Source organism: Lepidochelys kempii, chromosome 9 (genome assembly GCF_965140285.1).
Source record: "Lepidochelys kempii isolate rLepKem1 chromosome 9, rLepKem1.hap1, whole genome shotgun sequence".
NCBI classification, from domain to species: domain Eukaryota; kingdom Metazoa; phylum Chordata; order Testudines; family Cheloniidae; genus Lepidochelys; species Lepidochelys kempii.
In genome coordinates, this window is record NC_136388.1 from 64,810,759 (window position 1) to 64,835,407 (window position 24,649).

Consider the following 24,649-nt stretch of genomic DNA (forward strand, 5'->3'; position numbering starts at 1 on the left):
TTCCTGCCTGTTTCCTGCACATAGTTATGACTACCACTTCTGCATTCTGCAGTGGAAGGTAATAAAGCTGTACTTTAGTATGCCTCATCAGGTGACAGTGCTTACCAACTTAAGTTGTCTGTGTATTATCTACCCAGGGGAGAAGTCCCATAGCTACCCTTCGTCTTTTGTAGCAGTTGTCTAGAGTGATCTGAGCCACTACTTAGATATGAGCTGGTTTGTAGGCAGAGGCTAGTTTGCACTACAATCTCCTACAACCGATATCCTCCAGAGAACAAGTGTCTGGGCCAATGAGACCAGTCAACTCTTATTTTCTAAAGCCAATCCTAGGGCAGGGCTAACCTCTAAACAACAGCTTTCTGATTCTTGTATGTAAATTCACACCACAAAGTATGTCTACGCTGCAAAGAAAAACCCAAGGCACTGAGTTTCAGAGCCTGGGTCAACTGACTTGGGCTCTGGGGCTAAAAATAGCATTATGGACACTCCCCCCTGGGCTCCAAGACTCCCCCTACTCCTGCCAGGTTTCAGAGCCCCAGCACAAGCAGGAGTATCTATACTGTGCAGAGTAGATATACCCTTAGAATAACAGTGGGACTTTTCTGAGATCAAATTCAAAGAGGAGAGAACAGAATATACTCCTCTTTCAGGCACTAAAACCAGTAGCTAAGTCACAACCATCCTTACAATAAGCAATCTCTGAGAAACTCTTGAACTCTCCCTCCAGTTACAGTTTCAGGCTTTCATACCTGTCCCTGTAGTTAGTCTCTCACATGCGCTATGCTGCTTCTGCAGCAATTAGCTGCAATGCTTTATGGGGCACTCTTGGTAACTGAGCAAATGCATTTTAAGGAATTACCAAAACCAGATTTATAATCCCTCCCACCCAACAAAGTAAGTGCCACGGTGAAGGGATCACACTCCATAATGAAATCTGATCCAAAAAAAACACATCATTTAGTGGCAGCAACAACATTAGAGAGTCATCAGTTTGGGGAATCTAATTCTGCTTCTAGCTTTGGGTCAGTAACCTCTGCATGAGCAGAGCTGGCACCTGACAAAGCAAAGTACAGATGCGGTTATGAAATAACATGCTATGCACATCATTTTAAAACACGTTACCCCTTGTTGCTTTAGGAGCAGTGACAACATACAAGAATCTCAGCACGTGGCTAGAATGTTTTGTAAACAATCTTTAAACATTAAAAAAAGCTTTGTTTTAAGGCCACCTAAACTGAGTGGTCCTTCCATTCAGTAAGGATTAGTGTGGTTACTGCTGGGTCTCCTCCCACATAAGCCTGTGGCCTGATAGCAGCTGCAGCATGTTCTTACAAAGGGAACTCAAGTCTACTGGTTATAGTGTTGGTGGGAATCTTTTCCAGGTTTTGTTCGTAACAGCTGGAAATTGCAATTAGGTCTCTTCACCTGCCCTTCAGGTCCCCAGCAGTGGAAGCACAGAACACTCTCACAGAATAGGCAGCAGATGTTTACTTATTCCCAACAATGCAGCTGTAGCTGGTGGAGTCTGATTAGCAAACTCATCAAGGGGAGCTCAGTAGTGAGACCAGAAAGCGCTTGGGTACAAGTTCAAAGGCTTTCCCAGGCAACAGGTTCATGAGTCGTCATACACTTTCACCTTCATCCTCCACACTCTGAGAACCCTTGTGGATGTCCTCTGGGCCCAGAAGAGGCTGATGTAGACATGACTGGTGTTTGTCTGCTCCCCTCCAAAAAGAATGCAGGTCTGCCCTTCCTTGCTTCAGGAAGAGGGGCAGCAGGTCTGGGGTGAAGGGGATGTCTCTGAATGCATGCAGAAGGAAAATGCCAGAGACTATGGTTAGAAAGCCACTTATAGTGCCAATTATGTTGTGTAGGACCATGTGTTGCCACTCCTTGAATAGGATGGCGGAACAAGTCATGACTGCTGTGGTAAACAGGACGTAGTAGATAGGTGTGACCACAGATGTATTGAAGATGTCCAAGGCCTTGTTCAGGTAGTTAATCTGGACACTGATGCAGAGCACCAGGCAAATCAGGAGTATCCAGCCCAGCGGTTCTTTCAGGACCTGCTTCCCAGCAAACAGCTCCTTCAGTGTGATGCCCAAGCCCTTGACACAGGACACTGAGAGCGAGCCAATGGCAGAGCAGACCAAAACATACACCAGAACGTTGCTCCGCCCATAACGGGGCCCAGCCACGAAGATAAGGAGAATGGAGCTCACCAGCACACACACCGCAAAGGCTATAAACCCTTCGATAAGAAGGAATAATCATTAGGATTTGCATTAGAGTGGGTAACACTATTGTACATTTATGTTACAGAACAGTGAGTGAAGATGCAAGATAGGGTGGCATGTGCCCCCATGGGTCAGTATACTCACCTTTCACCTTAGTGACGGGTTCAAAACAAGAAGTGGTTACACGTCAAAGATTTTAGGGCTCTCTCTATTCATTAGTGCATTATGGTCCAAGTCACAAGACTACCACACAAGTTGGCATGATTAACAGATTCTGTTATGTTACAAGAAAGCCTGGAATAGGGAAACTACAGGTCCGGATGGAGGCAGAGACGCAGAATTGGCTGGGGGTAGGGAATAATATGCCAGGGGGTGCTGTAAATGGGATTGCAAAGTATTGGCAGAGCTACATGGAGCCCAGGACTGGAACATCAAAATGCTGCAAGTCAGGCCAGAGTGGTACTAGCAGAGCTGTGCAGATTGGGATTAGGACTCTCCTGGGATAGGAAGGGGTGCTGCAGGGCAGGTGTTCTGGGGCATTAGTACAGTGTGTCAGTGATGAACTGCAGCATGAGCCTGTGGGTATTGGGGGGAAGGGGTTGACACGATTTGCTCCCTTCCCTTCTCACTGCAGGCTTCCTCTCTGTACTGTCACTCATTCTTTCCTATCATGCTATTGCCCAAATCACTCCCTAGATTCCAACTTCCTTTCTCATATTGTGAGGGATTTTTTCCTCAAAGCTCCCCCTCCCTGCAACTCCCTATTTCCTTCTTTGCTTCTCTTGTTTATTTTCACCTTAAGTTTCTTCTCTGGCCTTTCTTCTCCTCCTCCCACTAATGCTGCCCCTCATGTATTGGCAATCCTCTTTTCTACACTAGCATTATATTAGGGTTACTTGTCATTGCTGTTGATTTTGCTACTAGTTTTGTGGTTATTCTTCCTTTGTAACTCTTGCTTAGCACTTTGGTATTAAAGGGGCTGTATTATAACCACAAGGATCATGGATAGGGGTCTAAGCACAGGCCTAGGACCCAAAAGTACCAGAGTGCTAATCCCCACTTTGACATAGACTCCTGTGGCCTTGGGAGAGTCACTTAACCTCCATCTTACAAAACATCCTGAAGATGAGAAGTGACATTTCTTTTTTATTAAAATAAAATGCAAATATAGCAAACACTTGCATCATACATAGGTGCCAACTCCTTGTGGCGGGCACTTTGGGAAAGGGTTGGAATGGGGGCGGGGCCGAGCACCCACCAGCACCAGAAGAAGTCAGCGCCTATGGCATCATACCTCTTGTGTCAGATTTGACAATAACTAGCCTTTATCCATCTCAGTAGCACAGGCTTTCACTCTTACTCTCCAAAAAACATGAGCAATCTAATCTTTTCCATCACAGAGAAGGAAACTAATAAACTACCATGGATCAATGGGCACGTTTCTATCACTTCAGTGCAGGAAGGATTATTTACTCAATTCTTCTCAGGCTAGACAAGTTATTCTACCTTCCACTGCCATTTACGTGGGAGGGGGGGAAGAAATTAACAAAGCCCTCTGTTTGGATACCTGGATCTTTAAGCTTCTCTGCCATTGACTCCAGGCTGGATACCTCCTCCCCCTGTGGGGCATGGATTACCATCACTGTGGAGCCCAGAACACTCAAGATGCATCCAATCTTTCCATGGACATTCAGGTGCTCATTCAGAAAGTAGGACGACAAAACTGCACTGTAGGATTGAAAGCAAAGGAAACACAAACACCAAGAGGGTGCAGTATTTGAGGGAAAAGATAGGGTGAGGTTAGACAGCTACTTCCAGTGGTAAAGGGCAAAGGGACAAGTACCGCTCGTTCTCGTGTTGCTTACCTGACTAGAACACTTAATGCACCCAATGGAGTTACTAGTGTTGCTGGGGCAAAGGCATATGCAGCAAAATTTGCTGCTTCTCCAACTCCCACTGCAAAAGAGACCCAGTCAGTCACAGGAGAGCAGCGTAACATGGGAGCCAATGCAGCACAACTCACGTCAGCTCATAGCCGTTGTGCAGTTAGTCATTGTACAGAGGCACCATCACCACTTGTTGATTCCATCATCATGCCATAATTCGTTATCTGCAATAGCACAGTCCATCTGCTGAGCGTTGTATGGACAGTATAGACAAGAACTGAGCGACACAAAGAGGTGGATGGCAAAGGAGAAAGCTTATTTACATATGGATATACTGCTAACCAGCATCAGTGCAGAAAAGAAATACTAACATCCTTACAGTTCAACATATATTTGTATAATTTTGCCTTCCTGTTGTGGTGTCCATTGTGACATATTCCAGTCTTTACTTAGCATCACGTCTGTGAATTGCCGTGAAGCTCTCTTGACTACGCAGCAATACCAGAAGCTAAGGAGCCAACTATGCTCTAGAATGCTTTGCATGGTGATAGGAGAACTTCCAAAATGGCCCAATCACCTGATTAACTCAGTACTCAACTCTTAAGTGAGAAATTTAGAAATATGTAAGATGTGAGCACACAACATGGTTTGTTTAGACAGGTAACACCACTTTCAAACTGCTCAATGATAAAACAAGGCAGCTGAGCCTCAATTATGACAAAGGAAATAAGAGAACAAGGCAAAGATAAAGGTGAACAATCAAAAACCTTGGACAACCAACGTCTCTCGCTCATACTTCAGTTTCACAGCAAGTACTTACTGGACAGTAGTCCTGCCCACCAAAGCCACTCCCTCAGGTATGCATGACCTCCTTGTCCTGAGAAAGAAAGTGAGAGCAACAACAAAAATCCAGGGTGAGGTTCCAATGGCACAAGCTATACAAAGAACCAGGATCTCTTTTGCTTATAAAGAAAGGAATGAATTTTCCTCTGAGAAGTGGGATAATCCTCCAGCACTCCTCTTCCTCCTCTGTAAAGGAGCCAATTTCCAGATGATATTAGCATCTTTAAAAAAAGAGCTTGATGCTGGTGAAGAGTGCTGGCTAGCCATCCCTGGGGACAGAAGTCCAATTTATCCTCAAGAATAAGTACAGCATGGACAGTGGCAGCACATGCTTCCTCCACTCTGCCTCAGCTATGTGCCCAACCATGCCAGGATCACATCTACAACACAAGGAGATAGTTTGGTCTTCACTCCATCTCTGGTGAAGATACCGTCAAGGGTAACAGCTGAAGTAAGTGTTTTTATGAAGCAAATACTTGTCTACTAAGAACTGGATTGAGACCAAACTCACATGATATAGTACACCATTAAGCGGTTGTTAGATAGTAATGTTTTTGGGTTACTGATCTGGGTCAGACTTGGAGCTGAAATAGTGCCATGGTGCATCCAGTTCCCTCTGCCCAGATTAGGTATTTCTATTTCTCTTCCCTGTTCATTCAAATACTTGTCATTTGTCCCAGCCTTCGACAGATTTTGAAAGCTGCATTTCTCCAGCTCTCTGCTCACAATACTGTGCAATATTAGACCACACCTGGTTACAAGACCCACTACAGCAGTCTAGGATTTCGACCGTATTAACAGCTCCAAGATCAAGAAAATAATATGTCCCTTCTGGCTGATCCTAAAGTGACTAAGAGCTGTATTAAAGCCAGAAATGTTTTCACATCATCCAGCTGAATAGCAATTAGAACTTCTTGAAGTTCAATTTTTCCAAGTGTGTAGAGAGCCCCTGAAAACTCTCTTATTGTTCTACTAGGACAATAAGAACAATGCCTTTGGCGGGAACATAACTTTGTACAGCCAACTGCAGCAATAAAGACGGAAAGTACCTGCCCTAATGGAGCCCCTGCTGGCCAACTTGAGAAGCCCTTTCTTCTTTAGGATAAAACTTCCTCCGATAAAAATACTTGAGGATAGAGCCAGGCCTAGTCCGATATAGAAGTCATAGCGACCTGACACACCCTCCATCACAGCCCCCTGCATCAAGAAGGAAGAACACAAATTCAGAGAGAAAAGAGGTTTGGGCATGTCCACCACACAAATCTAAGGCAAACCCCAGTTGCAGGGTGTTCTCCTGGAATGTGAAAGATTGCTGTACATGAAATAAACACTTTGTAGGGCAGCTCCTGGGGGGCTCTTACTTATCTCTACACCTTCAAGTGCTAGGGCCATTGACATTTCCATTTCCTAATGCAGCATTTCTCAAATGGGGGGTCCTGACCGAAAAGGGGGTGGGGCAAGGCTATTGTAGGGGGATTGCATGATGACCTTTTCCCTTGCTTTCAGAGCTGGGTGGCCAGAGAGTGGTGGCTACCGGCCAGTTGCCCAGCTCTGAAGCTAGCACCAGCAGCAGTGCAAAAGTAAGGATGGCATGGTATGGTTACTTAGCTCTGTAGGCATGTGCACGGGTGCCATGAATGCTACGTCCAGTAGCAAAGTGTGTGGGGGTGAGGGGGGGGAGCGTCAATCTCTGTCCTAATGGACATCTACATGGGGGGTGGGAGGAGAGACTTTGCTCCTGAGAAGACAGTAGTACCTGCAGTGTCTCAGTAATAATCATGAACCTGGGCACGACCCAGGAACCCTCAGGGTGCACAGGGGCCCGAAGCTGACTCTGCAGCTCCTGCTTGTTCAACTTGCGGGCTGAAACCCTTAGTCCTGGTCTACACTACGAGTTTAGGTCGAATTTAGCAGCATTAGATTGATTTAACCCTGTACCCATCCACACAACGAAGCCATTTTTGTCGACTTAATGGGCTCTTAAAATTTATTTCTGTACTCCTCCCCAACGAGGGGATTAGCACTGAAATCGACATCACCGGGTTGAATTTGGGTTAGTGTGGACGCAATTCGATGGTATTGGCCTCCAGGAGCTATCCCACAGTGCTCCACTGTGACCGCTCTGGAAAGTGCTCTGAACTCGGATGTACTGGCCAGGTAGACAGGAAAAGCCCCGCGAACTTTTGAATTTCATTTCCTGTTTGGCCAGTGTGGCAAGCTGATCAGCACAGGTGACCATGCAGATCTCATCAGCAGAGGTGACAACGGAGTCCCAGAATCGCAAAAGAGCTCCCGCATGGACTGAACGGGAGGTACTGGCTCTGATCGCTGTATGGGGAGATGAATCCGTGCTATCAGAACTCCGTTCCAAAATGTCAAAATATTTGAAAAAAATCTCCAAGGGCATGAAGGACAGAGGCTATCACAGGGACCCACAGCAGTGTCACGTGAAACTTAAGAAGCTTAGGCAAGCCTACCAAAAAACCCAAGAAGCAAACGCCCGCTCGGGGTCAGAGCCCCAGATATGCTGCTTCTATGATGAGCTGCATACCCCTAACACTGCCCCACCCCTGTACGTGGACTCCTCCAAGAGGGGAGTCTCACGCAACAGGGATGATTTTGGGGATGAGGAAGATGATGAGGAGGGGGAGGTTGAAGATAGCGCACACCAGGCAAGCGGAGAAACCGTTCTCCCTGACAGCCAGGAACTGTTTATCACCCTGGAGCCAATACCCTCTCAACCCAGGCTCCCGGACCTTGAAGGCAGAGAAGGCAGCTCTGGTGAGGGTACCTTTGTAAATATAATACACGGTTTAAAAGCAAGCGTTTTTCATGACTAATTTGCCCTGAAGACTTGGGATGCATTCGCGGCCAGTACAGCTACTGGAAAAGTCTGTTAACTTGTGTGGGGATGGGGCGGAAATCCTCCAGGGACATTTCAATGAAGCTGTCCTGGAGGCACTCCCAAAGTCTTTGCAAAAGGTTTCTGGGGACGGCAGCCTTATTGCATCCTCCATGGTAGGACACTTTACCACAGCAGGCCAGTAGCACGTAGTCTAGAATCATTGCATAAGAAAGCATGGCAGCGTGTGGTCCCGGTGTTTGCTGGCATTCAAGTGACATCTGTTCTTTCTCTCTCTGTGTTATCCTCAGGAGAGTGATATCATTCATGCTCACCTGGTTGAAATAGGGGAATTTTATTCAGGGACATTCAGAGGTCGCTGTTCCTGCTGGGCTATTTGCCTGTGGCTGAAAAGAAATCATCCCTGCTGTTAACCACGCGGTGGAGGGAGGGGTGAAGCGATCATCCCAGAGAATTGGGTGGGGGGAGGGGTTAGTTGGGTTTGTGCTGCACGTTAACCTGAAAACATCAGCCCCTCCTTTTAAATGGCCAAAGTATCTTTTTCAATTTTAATCTCCCTTTTTTGTTTCCTGCAGCTGCAAATGTTTCAACGCTGCTACTAGCATCTCCGTCCCAGAGGCTAGCGCAGATAAGAAGGCCAAAAAAAACCGCACTCACGATGAAATACTCTCTGAGCTCATGCAGTCCACCCAAACTGAAAGAGCCCAGCAGAATGTGTGGAGGCAGACAATGGCAGAGTCCAGGAAAGCACAAAATTAACACGAGGACAGGAGGGATGTGCGAGAGGATAGATAGCTAGAGCAACAGGAGAGGTGATGGCAGCATGATGAAAGGAGGCAGGATGCAATGCTGAGGCTACTGGAGGATCAAACTGATATGCTCCGGGGTATGGTTGAGGTGCAGGAAAGGCACAGACTGCCACTGCAGCCCCTGTGTAATCAACTGCCCTCCTCCTCAAGTTTCATAGCTTCCTCACCCAGACACCCAAGAATGTAGTGGTGGTGGAGGGGGCCTCAGGGCACCCAACCACTCCACCCCAGAGGGCTGCCCAAGCAACAGAAGGCTGGAATTCAATAAGTTTTGAAGTTCAGTGTGGCCTTGTCCATCCCTCCTCCCCTACCCCACCTGGTACTTTCCTCCTCCCCAACCCCTCCCAGGCTACCTTGGCAGTTACCCCCTATTTGTGTGACGAATTAATAAAGAATACATGAATTTGAAACAACAATGACTTTATTGCCTCTGCAAACGGTGATCAAAGGTGGGAGGGGAGGGTGGTTGGCTTACAGGGAAGTAGAGTGAACCAAGGGGGCAGGTATTCATCAAGGAGAAACAAACAGAACTGTCACACAATACCCTGGTCAGCCATGAAACTGGTTTTCAACGCTTCTCTGATGCACAGGGTGCCCTGCTGTGCTCTTCTTAACCACCCTGGTGTCTGGCTGCGCGTAATCAGCGGCCAGGCAATTTGCCTCAACTTCCCATCCCGCCATAAACGTCTCCCCCTTACTGTCACAGATATTGTGGAGAACACAGCAAGCAGTAATAACAATGGGAATATTGGTTTCACTGAGGTCTAAGCGAGTCAGTAAACTGCGCCAGCATGCTTTTAAACATCCAAATGCACATTCTACCACCATTCTGCACTTGCTCAGCCTATAGTTGAACAGCTCCTGACTACTGTCCAAGCTGCCTGTGTATGGCTTCATGCGCCATGGCATTAAGGGGTAGGCTGGGTCCCCAAGAATAACGATAAAGAAAAGGAGTTCTTGTGGCATCTTGTGGGGGCTGTCTGCAAGCAAGGACTGGTCTGTCTCCCAAGATCTGTGAGAGTGATGGGTCGTCCTTCAGGATAGGTTGTAGATCCTTGATGATGCATTGGAGAGGTTTTAGTTGGGGGCTGAAGGTGATGGCTAGTGGTGTTCTGTTATTTTCTTTGTTGGGCCTGTCCTGTAGTAGGGGACTTCTGGCTCTGTCAATCTGTTTCTTCACTTCAGCAGGTGGGTATTGTAGTTGTAAAAATGCTTGATAGAGATCTTGTAGGTGTTTGTCTCTGTCTGAGGGGTTGGAGTTCTGTGGTGACCTAGAATCCTATTTTCGACGACTCTGACTCCACGAATATTTCCCACCCACCTCTGAACAACATACTAACCCACAGAGACCTTCCTACCAAGACTACAAAAAGAAGGATTCTGGGTGGACTCCTCCTGAAGGTCAAAACAACAGACTGGACTTCTACATAGAGTGCTTCCGCCAACGTGCACGGGCTGAAATGGGGAAAAGCAGCATCACTTGCCCCATAACCTCAGTCGTGCAGAACACAATGCCATCCACAGCCTCAAAAACAACTCTGACATCATAATCAAAAAGGCTGACAAAGGAGATGCTGTCGTCATCATGAATAGGTCGGAATATGAAGAAGAGGCTGCTAGTCAGCTCTCCAACACCACTTTCTACAAGCCATTACCCTCTGATCCCACTGAGGATTACCAAAAGAAACTACACCATTTGCTCAAGAAACTCCCTGAAAAAGCACAAGAACAAATCCGCACAGACACACCCCTGGAACCCTGACCTGGGGTATTCTATCTATTACCCAAGATCCATAAACCTGGAAATCCTGGACGCCCCATCACCTCAGGCATTGGCACCCTGACAGCAGGATTGTCTGGCTATGTAGACTCCCCCTCAGGCCCTACGGTACCAGCACTTCCAGCTATCCTCGAGACACCACTGACTTCCTGAGGAAACTACAATCCATCGGTGATCTTCCTGAAAACACCATGCTGGCCACTATGGATGTAGAAGCCCTCTACACCAACATTCCACACAAAGCTGAACTACAAGCCATCAGGAACAGTATCCCCGATAATGTCACGGCAAACCTGGTGGCTGAATTTTGTGACTTTGTCCTCACCCATAACTATTTCAGATTTGGGGACAATGTATACCTTCAAATCAGCGGCACTGCTATGGGTACTCACATGGCCCCACAGTACACCAACATTTTTCGGTTATTTTCTGGTCTGGAAAGTAAATCCCTTGCTGCAGCTGTTCATACAGACCAGCGTTCCTGAAAATGAGAGCATCATGTACCTTTCCCAGGCATCCCACATTGACGTTGGTGAAACGTACATTGTGATTCACCAGTGCTTGCAGCACCATTGAAAAGTACCCCTTTCGGTTTATGTACTGGCTGCCTTGGAGCTCCGGTGCCAAGATAGGGATATGGGTTCCGTCTATCACCCCACCACAGTTAGGGAATCCCATTGCAGCAAAGCCATCCACTATGACATGCACATTTCCCAGAGTCACTACCCTTGATAGCAGCAGCTCAGAGATTGCGTTGGCTACTTGGATCACAGCAGCCCCCACTGTAGATTTGCCCACTCCCAATTGATTCCCGACTTACTGGTAGCTGTCTGGCATTGCAAGCTTCTAGAGGGCTATCGCTACTCGCTTGTGAATTGTGAGGGCTGCTCTCATCTTGGTATTCTTGTGCTTCAGGGCAGGGGAAAGCAAGTCACAAAGTTCTATGAAAGTGCCCTTACGCATGCGAAAGTTTCGCAGCCACTGAGAATCATCCCAGACCTGCAACCCTATGCAGTCCCACCAGTCTGTGCTTTGTTCACGGGCCCAGAATTGGCGTTCCATGGAATGAGCCTGCCCCATTGCCACCAGGATGGCCAAACTGCCGGGGCTCGTACTTTGAGAGAAGTCTGTGTCCATGTCCTCATCGCTCTTGTCACCGCGCTTCCATCGCCTCCTCGCCTGCTTTTGCAGGTTCTGGTTCTGCATATACTGCATGATAATGCGTGAAGTGCTTAAAATGCTCATAACTGCAGCAGTGATCTGAGCGGGCTCTATGCTTGCCGTGGTATAGCGTCTGCAGGAGAGCAGAATGACAGTGGAAGCGGTCGTTCAGTGACAATGGTTTCTAGACCTACTGCACAGTCTACTGCCAGGACACAACAGCTGAGCGGGCTGCACGCTTGCCATGTTATGGCAAGACAAGAGCAGGAGAGCAGAGTTGCAGCGGAAGCAGGAGCCCATGAGCGACAACATGGAGAAATTTGCTATCGAGACAAAAGCAGGAGAGCAGAGTTGCAGCTGAAGCGGTGGTTCGATGACGACATTTAGCAGTCCTACTGTACCGTCTGCTGAAGGCAGTTTGGCGCCTGCACAGAAAAAAGGCGTGGAACGATTGTCTGCCATTGCTTTCACGGAGGGAAGGGCGACTGACGATATGTACCCAAAACCACCTGTGACAATGTTTTTGCCCCATCAGGCATTGGGAGCTCAACCCAGAATTCCAGTGGGCAGCGGAGACCGCAGGAACTGTGGGATAGCCACCCACAGTGCAACGCTCCGAAAGTCGACACTAACCACGGTAGTGAGAACGCACTTGGCTGAATTAATGCGCTTAGTGGGGACACCCACAATCGACTGTATAAAATCGCTTTCTAAAAATCGCAAAAAAAAAAAAAAAAGGAGTACTTGTGGCACCTTAGAGACTAACCAATTTATTTGAGCATAAGCTTTCGTGAGCTACAGCTCTCTTTTGAGCTGTAGCTCACGAAAGCTTATGCTCAAATAAATTGGTTAGTCTCTAAGGTGCCACAAGTCCTCCTTTTCTTTTCGCGAATACAGACTAACACGGCTGTTACTCTGAAACCTTTCTAAAAATCGACTACTACAAATTCGACCTAATTTCGTAGTGCAGGCATACCCTTAGAGCCCAACTGCAACCGACCCCCAAGTGCTGCTCCCCGCTAGGAACCAGGCTCCCCTTTCCGGAGCGAGTGCCGAACCCCGCCCGGCGATCATCAATCTCCGCGGGCAGGGCACTGTCCCGGGGGGGCCTCACACGGTCGGGGGAGCGCAGGCAGCGCTGCGCGTGATACGCTGCTGACAGCCCCGTCCACCAGGCGGGCCCCACCCCACACCGCGGGAACCCAGGAGCCCCAGGGGCGGGGCCCGCGAGACACACCACAGCTTGTAAGGGGGCAGGAGCCCCGGGTCCTCTCAACGCAGAGTAGCACCACTCGCCCACGGTACCGCGACCGGGGGCAGCAAGCACAGAGCCCCGCCCCGCCCCTTCCTCGCCGGTACCTGCTGCAGCTCCCCGGACCGCTTCCGCAGCTTCAGCCAACCCCCTGCTCCAGAGCCAGCGTGGGAGCGCCTCGCCCCTCACTTCCGCTTCCGGTGAGTCATCCAAACCCTTCCTCCGGAACCGGAACCGGAACCGGCGCCGGGAGGGGGGCGCGTCGCTTTTGCCTTCCGCCCCTGCTGCGAGGGGCCCTCGCTTGGGGCCCGGTGAGTAGCGGGGAACCGGGCGCGCAGCCCCGGCCTAGGCCCTTCGGGGTCGCGAGCCCCCGCTGCGCGCGGGTTCCGGGACCGTCTCAGCCAGTGCCCCCGCCCCCATCGCTTCGCCTGCCCGGCAGTTGCCCCGGTGCTGGAACAAGGACACCGCCGAGCTCGTGTCCTGGGACCCAGCCGCTCGCCCCGCTCTGAGCCCGGGGACGCGCCGCGGAGATGTCAGATCCGCCCTAGGCACCGCGATTACAGCCTGTGTCTGGTCCCCGCTCGCCGTGTGAACGGCCCCGCCCCCGGCCGCTGACTGACATGGGGGGTGGTCGGAGGGGTCCGCCCAAAGGCTTGCAGGGTCCTGTCAGGGCTACTGAAATGTGGGGTGGAGGGGAGGACTGGTATTTCCCCTCTCAGCTCTTGCAATAGCAGGTAATCGCTTCTCACTTAGAAATGCGGTTTTTAAATTTATTTTGTTCTTTTTTTATTCTACCCCCATCACTTTATTTCATTTATTTTATTTTTTAAAAAACTGATTTTCTTTTCTTTTTTTTTCCCTTTGGGCATTTGTATTTGGCTTTTGAATGATACAGGTGTTTATAAACATTTGTGTGAAGCAAGAAGAGGCAAGATGACATCTACAAGTAATGAATTTGTTTGCTTATGTCTCCTTGGTGCTGGGTCTCTCTGTCTCTGTTTCCTCTCTGGAAAAAGGATACTCCAAAGTCAGGGCAGATCAAGGCTCTGAGATCAATCCATCAGCGGTCGCTTTAGCAGGTCTAGTAAAGGCCCGCCAAATCGACTGCAGATTGCTCTCCAATTGACCCCTTACTCTACTCCCGACAAGAATTTCTCCTGTCAACCCCCCACAGTATAGACCTCGCAGTAACTCGACCTAAGGTATGTCAACTCTAGCTATGTTATTCACGTAGCTGGAGTTGCATAGCGTAAGTCGACTTACCGTGGTAGCGTAGACATAGCCTAATAAGTTCACTGTGTTCCCTTTGACTCTTTGAAAGTATCAAAAGGAGAACAGCAAGCTGTTGGGGCTGAAATCGAATCTGTAGAACAAACAACATACGCTCCATGTATATATGACTTCTAAGGCCCCCAAGGAAAATCCTGATGCAGCCATGGGCCTTGTCTACACTACGGGGGGAGATTGATCTAAGTTACGCAACCTCAGCTATGTGAATAACGTAGCGGAAGCCGACATACTTAGATCTACTTACTGCGGGGTCCACACTATGCAATGTCAACTGGAGACATTCCACGTCGACTTCCCTTGCTCTTCTCCTTCGGAGGTGGAGTACAGGAGTAGATGGGAAAGCGATCAACGGTCGATTTAGCGGGTCTTCACTAGACCCGCTAAATCGACCACCAATGCATTGATCACCACCTGTTGAAACACCCTGCTCCATTTCCTCCTCTCCCTTCCCCTCCCTCCCCCCAGTGTAGACAAGCCCTTAGCTATGGATTCACCATTGGTGCTTCGTTAAGGAGATATTCCCATTGTCCAGGACTCCTGATACTTAAACACAAAGTTTCTAAGGTGGAGTGCAGGGTTCCTGTGCTTCTGTGTTAGATTCACATGCACAGAATGCTGCCTCCCTCAGGTGCCTCTTCCTGGGCTTCTGCTTGAGAGTTATACACCTGGAATGTCCTCCTTTCAGAGAAGTTCTGAGTATAATGAAAACATATCTTTAGTGCATGTGATAAACTTAATGGAGCAGAATCAAAAGTGTGTCTTTCTTCCTACAAGTTCTCCATTGTCTCTTATTGTGACCTGAAGATGATGTTATTGTCTTACTGTGTTAATGGCATCTTTTAGCGAGTAAAAGTGGGCAGGATGCCCTTCGTGTTGCTGGAGGTCTTGGGGTTGAATATTGTTACAGGAGGCTTGTGCTATATGTGGCTGAGCACTAAGCACCACCATTCTAGGAGCAAGACAGCAGGACAGGAAATAGTACCCTGAGTTTCTCACCTAGCTGTGCAGACCTATTAGACCAGTATACCAGATACTTCAGTCAATGCATGATTTCACCTCTGTGTTCTTCTGTTCACAGGTAATTGTAACATCAGATACATAACTGATAGAGACATCCACTCTCTCCCCCTTTGTAATGTTATATTAAAGTTGCTGTCATGAAAACAGAATATTGATCATGTACTTTTTAAGAGCAGAACCTTATTTGATAGAATTTAAGGGTGGGATGCTAAAAAGTGCAAAGTGTTGGCCTCACTCTGTTCCTATTTAAGTAACTGAGAGCTGTACACTGATATCAGTAGGAGCAGTTAGGCCAACACTGAGTGTTTTAGAAAATCGTACCCTAAATAACTTCAGAAATGAATCCCATGTGGTCACAGAAACTGCTCTTGCTCTTTTCAGCTCTTGTCTCTCACTTAAGCTCTTCCTTGCTGTGTGTGTGTAGGCATAAATTCTTATATCACGTCCCAAATGCATCCTTGTGATCAGGACTATTTTGTACTTTCTTTTGATTCATATAAGGGAGGGCCTACAGAAATTTGGTGACAGAATGTAAACACTGGGGACCAGCAGCAGAAATTCTTTAGCTTTGTCAATTAAGGAGTTTCTGAGTTAAGTGTCTATCCCATCGGTCTGCATCTCAGCGGCCGGCACGTACAGTTCCTAGTAATATAACAGGGAGAATATTCACTTTATTTATAAACGCTTAGTAGCCATCAACTGTGGGAGGTCAAAACAGACTGAACAAACATCTTGGTGACGTTGTGTTTTATTTTGTTTTCTGACCTCAAGAACTAAAGATGAGTAAGAACAAGGACGACGCTCCCCATGAGCTGGAAAGCCAGTTTATTCTGCGGCTGCCTCCGGTAAGAGACCCTTAGATCTGGGCCAGACTAACGAGGACAAAGTGGGAGGAGCATTCCCACACAAGACTACCATTGCTCTGCAAAAATCACCAAGTTCCCAAGGCACCCATCCAGTCCAGCCCCAGTTTCGAAGGTGTAGAGCAGCAACTCAGGGTAGAGAGGGTTTAAAGAGATGGGTGAAAGCAATAGGAATTCTACAGACCCTGTCTGAAATATTGAAGCAGATTGGCTATTTTTACTGAACCCCGCCTGTAGCTACCTTAAATGATCCCTCATAAACCAGCCTTCTACCCATTCCTGTTCATGACTATGCTTGTGAGATGCATCCGGGTGCACTGCTGCTTGGAGAAACTATGGTGTTGTGCAGCAGATCAAGGCCAAGCATTTACAAGTGATAGTTCAGTTGGTCCTCATTGCCAGTGATCAGTTCTATCATTCACTTTTGGTGCAGTTAATCTCAATCAATAAATGCTTAATCTGGGAAGAAGCTTCTTCAAATAACACGCTGATGAGGCATCTTCCCCTTGATCCTGATGGAGCCCCTCTGGTTATCCACAAGGGCACTGTAGAGGAGCTGTAAGAGTGGGCATCTGAGTTCTGCTGAAAGGGTCTGTCACACACCATAAATAAAATAGACATGAGCAGTTCATAAAAACATGGGGTACCATAAAAACAAGGGACCTTAAACCAGCAATAGAATCTTTCCCAAGTTACATTAGGTTGCTAGTTGTAAGGTACATTGGGAATAGCATAGCCATGAGGTTAATGCACACTTCTAGGAGAAATGCTGCTTTCTTCCTGTGTTTAATGGCACTTTTCAGTGGGTTTCTGTGTTTAGATGAAAGTACTGATTAAAATTGGGTTTGAAAGCAGATTATCTCTTTAGCCATTCTACCAGGTAACACACACAGGTCTAGTCCTGTCTCATTCATCTGCTTTTTCTCAGGAATATGCCTCCACTGTGAGGAGGGCAGTACAATCTGGAAGTGTCAACCTGAAGGATAGACTTACTATCGAATTACACCGTGAGTAGCCAAGTAGCCTTTAATCTCTCAGCTCAGGAGGGAGTACTGTAGGCTTTGAAAGAGTGTGACTTGACTTGCAGAGCCCAGAGTGGGAAGAGACATCAGGGATTCCCTGGGGATCATGCAGACATGTTGAGAAGGGTGCACTGAGCAATGTGGGTGTCTGATTTCTGGTGGAAATGTGCCTGGCATCTAACCAAGAACTGGTTTCCTATTGGGAGACCCAGAGGAGAAGTTCATCTTAGTGAAGTAGATGAAAGCTGCACACTCCCCAGCTGGACAAGTTTCACATCCTGTGAAAACCTGCTTGGCCAACAACCTCAATAAAGAGGGTATGCATAGACCACCTCTTCTCTAATGTGATTGGCCTGAGCTGCCTTTCTCTTTTCTCTGCACCTCACTTAATGGGCGTCTCACTGTTTGCCAGAGATTGTGATGTGAATATTTGTGTTTCTGAAGGTAAAATACTAATCACATGGGTAGAGCCATCTTACTAACACGGGCATAAGTCACTGGCCCTGGAGGAAATCCCAAGAATCTTCTTTCTACCTCAGTCCTGCCCTGGAGGATTCAAAGGCAAGAAAGCTCTGCCTCTAGCTGTTAGTAGAGCCATAGCTATAGAGCATACCCCACTGTTCCTTCCTCTCCTTCAAAGGTATTTTCTGTGAGTCTATCTGTAGTTATCTTGCTGCTAAGAGCATCACAGATTTCACAGGAAAATGCCAGACAGTTCTGTGCACCTCCAGTTCACTCAGGAGTTTTAAAGTGTTTGGCCCAGGAATGCAGCATAAGGGGTTCGCCATTTACTGTGTTGGCCGCTGCATTAATTTGTCTCTTGTTTTTTTCTGCAGCGGATGGGCGTCATGGGATTGTCCGTGTAGATCGCGTCCCATTAGCTGCCAAGCTGGTGGACCTGCCCTGCATCACCGAGAGCTTAAAAACCATAGATAAGAAAACATTCTATAAGACAGCAGATATTTGTCAGGTATGGGCTGCCCATTATATTTACTCTGGTGTCCTGTGCTTGCTCCCTTCAGACAAAAGTCTGACCCATTACATTATGGCAGTGCAACTTATGGAACCCCACTGCTAATTTCCACATCCTCAGAATGTGAGTGGAGCAGCTGTGGTGTAAAATGTCCCACCGCAGCATAGTAGTTGGCAATTGCTTTCCTGACTTCTGCACCCTTCTAACTGAAGAGGAGGTTGGACATAAACTGATCCATCCAGAAAAGGTGGTTTTGTCAGCTATGCCAGTGAATCCCAGAAGCTGATTACATGCTGCAGGGAGTAGCATTTCCTTGTATATGTTGTAAATATACCAGCCTTTAATTTAATTGAGTAGCTCTGCTCTCACATTATAATCAGCTCCTTTATGTTCTGGGCTTTAGATGCTCGTGTGTACTGTGGACGGTGATCTCTACCCTCCTCTGGAAGAGCCAGCTGTGAGTACTGACCCCAAGGCAAACAAGAAAAAGGACAAGGACAGAGAGAAGAAATTCATCTGGAACCATGGCAGTGAGTAGAGTACAGGGTGCTTTACCTATCTTACGCTGGCCTGACCCCTAGGTCCCACGGCTCACCGCCCCCGGCCTGCTCCTCCATCCTGGACAACACAGAGGTAGTCTACCAGGGCTCCTCGCTCAGCTGTATAGTTGAGAACGTTGCCCTCAGGCCACCAAAATGCTGCTGGATCTCTCACATCCTGAAGTGGGAGTTTCCTGTACTCAGATGCAGTGAGTCTGTCATGCATGAGACTTTCCCCTGAGATCACATGCCTGACACAAAGCCTGTTTCCTTTGTTCCAGTTACTCTTCCTCTGAAGAATGTAAGGAAGAGGCGGTTCAGGAAAACAGCTAAGAAGAAGGTGAGTTGCATCTCCTCATCCATGGTGGCACCCATGGTGTCTGAGGAATGATGTCCAAAGGTGGGAGACAGAAGAAGACATTAGTACTGTGCCTAGGTGGGTCAGGCGCTTAACAATCCGTCTTTGCACTATGAATTCTTATAACGTGGGCTTTATTAACTTTGCTTCACACGTCACTCGGATGGAGCACGGGGGAAGGCAGCTAGGACATTTTAACATTTTCTTGGCAATCTCCTGGCTGAATTTTGAAAGATGTCCTGGGGTGGGGAAATCTCACTGTGCAGGAGTGGATCAATTCTGTGTGTCCATTTTGTATACAGTGTGTCTCTCCTTCTGAATTACTAGAAATATCTGCATGGACACAAGAGTGTTTATCTGCTCCTCCTCTTTCCTCACCTGAAATCCCAGTCCTCTGGGTGGGGCCCAAACATTTTCAGAGCAACCAGCTACAATGCAGCATCCAGAAAATCATGACTTCAGAAGGGAAGTGAGAGCAGATGAACCCTTCCAATCCTGTCTTTGTGCAGAAGCCCCCAGTAATAAAGGACTCTGGAGGGGAAATGAAGGCTATGCTAAGTGGCTGCCCATTGTGGTACAGACTGGGAGAATTAATTGCTCTCTGCTTTGCACTTCACTTTGACACAATGGAGCAATATTTCAGTTGAACATTAGGGAAACCAGACCCTGGAAGCACTGAGACTTTCCCCTAGGAGAAGTGCAGCAGCACTTGCCAGTGTTCCCAACAAATTTAATAATCATAAAAAGTGAAACCTTGTTGTGATTCAGCAGCTGACTTTCAAACCTGGGGGTGTAATGAGGAGGCCTTTTATTGAGGATTCAGAAATGAATTCAGCCTTGGGGAGTTCTTATATGCCATACAATCAGGCTGGCTTTTATTCAGAGGTGGTGTTGGGAGTGTGAGAATGGAGCCGAAGTCAGGGCAGTGAGAAGATTCAGCTCATCCAGGAGCTTTGAGGCAAAGGTGAGGAAGATGGAACACTGTCCTGAAAGGCAGGTAGTGGCAAGGGAGAGTCTTCCGGTGGGATGAGTGAGCTCAAAGTCTAAAGTAAAAGAGTAAGATAAAAGAGCCTTAAAATAAGGGGCTGGGATGGGGTGTGGGAGGCGGCCAACAGCCAAGATATCTCTGAATTGGAGAACTGTCTGTCCAGGGGTGTTTAACACCGTCTCTTCTCTCTTTCCCCTCTCTGGCCCAGTACATTGAGTCTCCAGACGTGGAAAAGGAGGTGAAGCGTCTGCTGAGTACAGATGCTGAAGCTGTCAGTGTCCGTATCCTTTCTTCTGATTAACTCTGCAGAGCAGGAGAGTGGCTGAGGGAGGCTCAGAGGAGAGAGAAGTTAAGTTAATCTCACAATACACATGGGTAGCAGCAGGCAGGACATGAGCATGTGACAGACACTGAAGTTATAGCTTGAGCTTTTACCCTATTCAAAACCTGCTGCTTCTCCTCAAGGACCTCTCTCTGGCATTCGTCAGCCCTCCTTGTGGGCGTGTCCACACACGTGCATCTGCTACTCCTGACGCTGGGGTAACTGGCTGCATCATCTCCAGAAGACAGGCCTTCACAGAAATAGGCCTGCGTGACCCTGCCAACACAGTGCAGAATTAGAGAGGCATACCAAGAGAGACTGGAGTCATCCCTGATGTAGTGTCAGCTGGAGAATCTTCTAGCACCTTGCTGTCAGTGGGCTCTTGCTGGTACCACCTTCTGTCATTCTTCTGGTTTTTCCTTGACTCTTCTGTATCTGCTCTCAGGCTGGGAAGTTATTGCTGAAGATGAAACAAAGGAAGCAGACAACCATGGTTCACTCACCGGCTTGGACATCTCCTCTCCTGGGATGTCTGGACACAAGCAAGGCCATGGCTCATCGGGTACATTGACGAAGGCTTATGCTTTTAGTAACGTCATTTTGCTGCCAGAAGGCAGGGTCACCTGGTTTTGGTCTCTATGGGGTAGTTACACATGAGTGGTACTTTACTGTAGGAGCAGAGTTGGATGCTGAGGTTGTGCTCATTGTTATGAGATAACAGGACAATAATAGTTTGCTCAAGCAGATATGCATTTGCCATTCTAGTGAACATGGCAGAAGAGAGAAAATCAATATTTTCTGGGTCTTGAATTAATCTACTTATAGTCTATTGGATCCCATAAGGAAGGTTAAGGACGATAGGCGTGTTTAGATAAGTGTGACAAAGTTCCACTTCTGCCTTGGTGGGTCCTGCGCTTATTGGCAGATTTGATCGCCTTGGAGATTCATGGCAGCCCTCAGTTTGGCCACTTTTGCTAGTGGCTCAAACCTGCCGTTCACTCAGCTAACCTCATCACTGGCCAGCAGGGGGAAAAAGGAAGGAGAACAATCGCTGCAGTCTCTGCTGATCCACCTAGTGGGTTGGGGGATAGCCCAGGACCTTCCCCTCTGGTGGGACCCACAGTCCAGGTCAATTCCTCTTATATCCAATAGGGGAGAGGGGGATGGGGGGCCCTGGGCCCGCCCTCTACTCCGGGTTCCAGCCCAGGGCCTTGTGGATCACAGTTGTCTACTGTGTTTCTTGTAACAGCTACAACTCCCTGGGCTACTTCCCCATGGCCTCCTCCCAACACCTTCTTTATCCTCACCACAGGACCTTCCTGCTGATGCCAGATAGCGTTTGTACTCCTCAGAACTCCAGCAGCACACCCTCTCACTCTCAGCTCCTTGCACACCCCTCACTGACTGAAGTGAGGTCCTTTTTAAACCAGGTGATCTGATTAGCCTGCCTGTCTTAATTGATTCTAGCGGCTTCTTAATTGGCTCCAGCGCCAATTGGCTCCTAATTAGCCTGCCTGCCTTAATGATTCCAGCAAGTTCGGGATTGTTCTGGAACTGCCCCTGTTTCCTTACCCAAGGAAAAGGGATCTGCTTAATCTGGGGCTAATATATCTGCCTTCTATCACTCTCCTGTAGCCATCTGGCCCAACTCTGTCACAATAGACACTGAATACAGAAAACTATGCCTGACAGCCATAGGGATGTGCAGTGCCTTTCAGGGAGAGTTGAGGACACACCAGAACCTGATGGGAGTTCATCAACTCAATGTTTTTCTCCTTGTTTCACACCCCTAGAACATGATGAGTTGCGGGAGATATTTAATGACATCAGCAGCAGCAGCGAAGATGAAGATGAGAGAGATCATCATGATGATGAAGATTTGAATATCATGGACACAGAAGAAGACTTGGAGAGGCAACTTCAGGACAAACTGAATGAATCTGATGGGCAGCAGCAGGAGAACGAGGGAACAAACCAGATAGGTGAGCAGTCTTAGGCAGTGGTGGGTTGGTGCCGAGGATGGGCAGTACCCTGGAAGGCTTGGTGCCATGGGGGATTGGCACATTGCTCTGCTAGCGCTATAATTCAGACTATGGTGTGGATAATTTCTGCTGTCTCCCTTAGCCATGGGGATCCAAAAGCAGATTGACAACCTGAAGGGTAAACTCCAGGAGACCCAGGAACGGAGAAAGCGCCAGGAAGATCTCATCATGAAAGTAGAGAATCTTGCCCTCAAGGTGAGTGCCGTCCACCATCTGGTCCTTCTAGCCCAAACCATGCATTCTTTCTGGGGTCCTGTTCAGCTCAGCTGAGGCAGTGAAGGCATGGAACCAGAAGGCATCTAACTCTATTGTCCCGGAGCAGCCAACGGCCTTGCCATGTGAAATTTAAGATGAAAGTGGCTATAGGAATACGTTCCAGCCTGTCATCCATGGATGACCTGAGACTGATGCAGAGCAAACCATGGAACTGTGCAGAAGAAGATAAGGGTCCTGCAATCCATGCTATGTTCCCTTTACTCTTCTGCCTGTCAGATTTGCTGGCTGCAGATTTGTTCTCTTTACATAAACGGCCGCTGTCGAGAAGCACCAACAGTTATGTTCTTGCTTGTGTCTTTCTTCCAGACCCGTCTCCAGGCTGTGCTGGATGAATTCAAACAGCAGGAAGACCGAGAGAAGCAGCAGGTGAGGAAGCCTCTGTTACTGTCTCCTCCACATTCCTGTAGAAGAAAGCAACGAGTGTGTAGTGTTGTGGGGTGATGCTGAGTGATTCTCAGCATTAGGAAGCAACACGTTGCACGCTTGTCCAGTAGTTTAATGTATAAAGCCCTCTGAGCCCTGCACCACACCACCTCAGGCTGTGATCTCATCAGCTACCACAAGCTAAGCAGGGCTGTACCTGATCAGCATCAACATAGTAGAATGCCTACGGCCAGCGGAGCTGCTGGAAATGGTGATTCCGTAGGTGGTTGTCTCTCCGGAACACTAGTGAGCCAAGCCGCGTTGTTCCAGAGGGTGCTCTGAGGCTGAGGGTGCCATATTGAGAGTGAGATGTAAAATGAAGACCCTGATGACGTGTGTCCATTAAAGATACAGTAGCACTTTCTGAAGAGCAGGCGTAGCTCTGGTCACTTGGCACATTACTAAGCTGGGTAACTATATTCTGCTGCTTTGCATCTCTCCTTGCAGTTTCAGTTGGATACTATCGTCCGTCCGTCCCCCACCAGCCCCTTACTGGCTGGCGTAATGTTGTTTGCTGTAGACAGCTGCAGCGTTACGTGCAAGAAGTGGCTGCATTTCAGCTGTGAACAAGGCAGTTCATACATCTGAGTCTGATTTTTAAAAACATGCTCCGAATATGTGCATACAGCTACTCCAGTTGTGTAAGCGAATCAGATGTTTGTGCATGTAACTGGTTATCTAACATGCCATTTGGGGGCAGAATTAGGAGACTCATGCTCATTCTGCACCTCGTTTAGACATGGGTATTTCTGTTCAGGCAGTTACATGTAGGTGTCTTTATAGAGACCTATAGTTTGTAAAAAGTTTTGGGGATCCCTTTGAATAGAAAGAAGAGTATTATTACCCCTTTGGTATGAGAGAGAGATCTAAGAAGTTTTAAACATGTAATATCTCTAATGCTTCACTTCTTCCCCCTCCAACCTTCTCTCCACAGCTCACCTCTCTGCAAGAACAACTGGAATCCCTTATGGAGAAGTGAGGAGGGCTTTTGATCAGGGCAGAAGCTGTACCCGCCAAGCGGGCATAGTGCTGAGATGGATGCTTCACCCATGGGTTCTGGAGCCATCCTCTGTGCTGAAGACCTGACGTTACTGCCACGACCTCACTGCCTATAAGCCTACTCCTGTTAATGTTGGAACTCTATATTCTCCTGGACACTGTTTCTAGAGCTGCTGGCTGATGTTCCTTGTGCTGGACAGTGTAGCCCAAACCATTAACCTTTGAAGAAAGAAAGGCACTAAGCTGGAGTTGGTCCTCTGAGAGCAGCAGAAACACATGGGTAGTGGTTTAGTTGCACCACTGGGGGAGATAGTTCCTTGACTAGTTTGACCCATCTTTCTCGAAGTGGAAATCATTCATACCTTGGAAAACTCCTTCAAAGGCACTTTGCTTCCCGACAGGCTAATCCACAGCCCTGTCGCTCTGGGTCACCTTAGCTCATGGTGCCAGAAAGCTGTGCTGAGCAAAGGGCAGGATTAACCCCCCCATGCACTGCGCAGGCCTGGAGGTGCAGAACCAGGTCAGGGCATCACCTGGTTGTTGCTATCATCTGAACCTGCAAACCAGCATTCTCTGAGGGGGACATCTGCTTCCTTAACAGACTTTCTGACAGGGATCTGCAGTGGTGGGAGTTTGTGCCCATGCTTGGGGAACATCTGCTTGAACAAAACTAGAATGAATAAAGTGTGTGTGTTTCCAACCC

The 24,649-nt window shown here is 48.0% G+C and overlaps 2 protein-coding genes across 13 annotated transcripts; one reads left to right on the forward strand and one right to left on the reverse strand.

The window, feature by feature from the left end:
• Positions 1-1,079: 1,079 nt before the first annotated feature.
• Positions 1,080-13,025, reverse strand: LOC140917609 (magnesium transporter NIPA2). 7 transcript variants are annotated; one of them, XM_073360798.2, is made up of 6 exons: positions 12,939-13,025; positions 6,016-12,004; positions 4,944-5,000; positions 4,103-4,193; positions 3,805-3,965; positions 1,080-2,251 (listed from the first exon to the last, which is right to left on the reverse strand). In XM_073360798.2, exons 2-6 carry the CDS (start codon positions 6,212-6,214, stop codon positions 1,623-1,625), a joined length of 1,137 nt encoding a protein of 378 aa, XP_073216899.2. In that variant the 5' UTR covers positions 6,215-12,004; positions 12,939-13,025; the 3' UTR covers positions 1,080-1,622. The 7 variants fall into 7 exon arrangements, with proteins under 7 accessions (XP_073216899.2, XP_073216901.2, XP_073216902.2 ...); XM_073360800.2 differs by having other exon boundaries at positions 6,016-6,163; positions 12,939-13,015; XM_073360801.2 differs by lacking the exon at positions 12,939-13,025 and adding an exon at positions 12,817-12,929 and having other exon boundaries at positions 6,016-6,163.
• Positions 13,026-13,048: 23 nt separating this feature from the next.
• On the forward strand, positions 13,049-24,646 carry TAF7L (TATA-box binding protein associated factor 7 like). Of its 6 annotated transcripts, none has more exons than XM_073360808.1 (13): positions 13,049-13,142; positions 13,727-13,777; positions 15,913-15,986; positions 16,933-17,011; positions 17,863-17,996; positions 18,403-18,529; positions 18,820-18,878; positions 20,093-20,165; positions 20,652-20,768; positions 22,000-22,188; positions 22,331-22,443; positions 22,831-22,890; positions 23,882-24,646. In XM_073360808.1, exons 2-13 carry the CDS (start codon positions 13,765-13,767, stop codon positions 23,924-23,926), a joined length of 1,083 nt encoding a protein of 360 aa, XP_073216909.1. In that variant the 5' UTR covers positions 13,049-13,142; positions 13,727-13,764; the 3' UTR covers positions 23,927-24,646. The 6 variants fall into 6 exon arrangements, with proteins under 6 accessions (XP_073216909.1, XP_073216906.1, XP_073216911.1 ...); XM_073360805.1 differs by having other exon boundaries at positions 18,820-18,877; positions 20,086-20,165; XM_073360807.2 differs by having other exon boundaries at positions 13,053-13,565; positions 18,820-18,877; positions 20,086-20,165.
• The last annotated feature ends 3 nt before the right edge of the window (positions 24,647-24,649 follow it).

Bases quoted from the DNA above. Each gene is read 5' to 3' on its own strand.
- LOC140917609 (XM_073360798.2), bottom strand. From the start codon at position 6,214: ATGCCCAAACCTCTTTTCTCTCTGAATTTGTGTTCTTCCTTCTTGATG. The intron at 5,001-6,015 runs GTACTTTCCGTC...TTTCTTTCTCAG, and splicing joins CAGGGGCTCCATTAGGGCAG to GACAAGGAGGTCATGCATAC. The intron at 2,252-3,804 runs GTATCCAAACAG...TTCTTATCGAAG, and splicing joins AGAGAAGCTTAAAGATCCAG to GGTTTATAGCCTTTGCGGTG.
- TAF7L (XM_073360805.1), top strand. The intron at 17,997-18,402 runs GTATGGGCTGCC...TCTGGGCTTTAG, and splicing joins AGACAGCAGATATTTGTCAG to ATGCTCGTGTGTACTGTGGA. The intron at 20,166-20,651 runs GTATCCTTTCTT...ATCTGCTCTCAG, and splicing joins TGCTGAAGCTGTCAGTGTCC to GCTGGGAAGTTATTGCTGAA.